The sequence below is a fragment of the Corvus brachyrhynchos genome, unplaced genomic scaffold, assembly GCF_000691975.1.
Source record: "Corvus brachyrhynchos isolate BGI_N302 unplaced genomic scaffold, ASM69197v1 scaffold5, whole genome shotgun sequence".
NCBI lineage: Eukaryota > Metazoa > Chordata > Aves > Passeriformes > Corvidae > Corvus > Corvus brachyrhynchos.
In genome coordinates this window covers 12,667,634-12,668,365 of record NW_008238321.1, presented here as the reverse complement: position 1 = coordinate 12,668,365, position 732 = coordinate 12,667,634, and the positions used below count along the sequence as shown (strand labels likewise).

Below are 732 nucleotides of genomic sequence, written 5' to 3'. Positions count from 1 at the left end.
ATTATCTTGGAGATTTCAACACAAAGAGAAAATGTTGCCTAATAGATTCGTAAGTCTGGTCTTTTTAAAGTTCCTTGAGCAATCCGAGGAGCCAATAATAGCCCATGTACATTTCAACAGTCATTCAAAGCCTTTACTTTCAGAAGAATGTAAAATTTATTTGGGCATAAACTGAGAATCTGGGTCATAGAGACGCTCGTTGTTTCTTCTTGATGAAGGCTTGTGCTGCTCAAAAGGGCACACAGGAATTAAACTAAGTGAAGACGACAGCTCGTTCTCGGCTTTCACCGCCTGCGAAATGCATCCTTTCGCATGCGGATTTACAGCAGGCTTCGGCTTGCATCAGATTTCTTCAGATCTGCTCGGCTAACATAATTTCAAGCTAATAAGGAGTAAGAAAGGGCCGCGCTCCGAGCTGCGCTGGCGATGGTCGATGGTCGCTGCCCGTGTCCGGCGGTGCCGCCCGCCCGGAGCTCGCTGGGTTCGCGTGCGGTACCTGCTGGGAGCGCTCACCGGCGGCTCTTTGTTTCCTCTGTGCCCCAGGGCTTTTCCCTCCTTCCTGTGTGCCATGCAGCTTACAGCGGGGCTGCACTGCTGTTCGGGGCTGCACTGCTGTTCGGGGCTGCATTGCTGTTCGGGGCTGCATTGCTGTTCGGGACTGCACTGCTCTTCCAGGGCTGCATTGCTGTTCCAGAGCTGCACTGCTGTTCTGGGCTGCATTTGTGTTTCGGG

The 732-nt window shown here is 52.0% G+C and overlaps 1 protein-coding gene across 1 annotated transcript in view; it reads left to right on the top strand.

The window, feature by feature from the left end:
• The first annotated feature begins 393 nt into the window (after positions 1-393).
• Positions 394-732, top strand: part of XYLT1 (xylosyltransferase 1) — a 97,053-nt gene continuing 96,714 nt past the window's right edge. Inside the window, exon 1 of the mRNA XM_017734311.1 lies at positions 394-429. Within this exon, the coding sequence (XP_017589800.1) occupies positions 427-429 (3 nt within the window). The 5' untranslated portion in view covers positions 394-426. The remainder of the gene's footprint in view (positions 430-732) is intronic.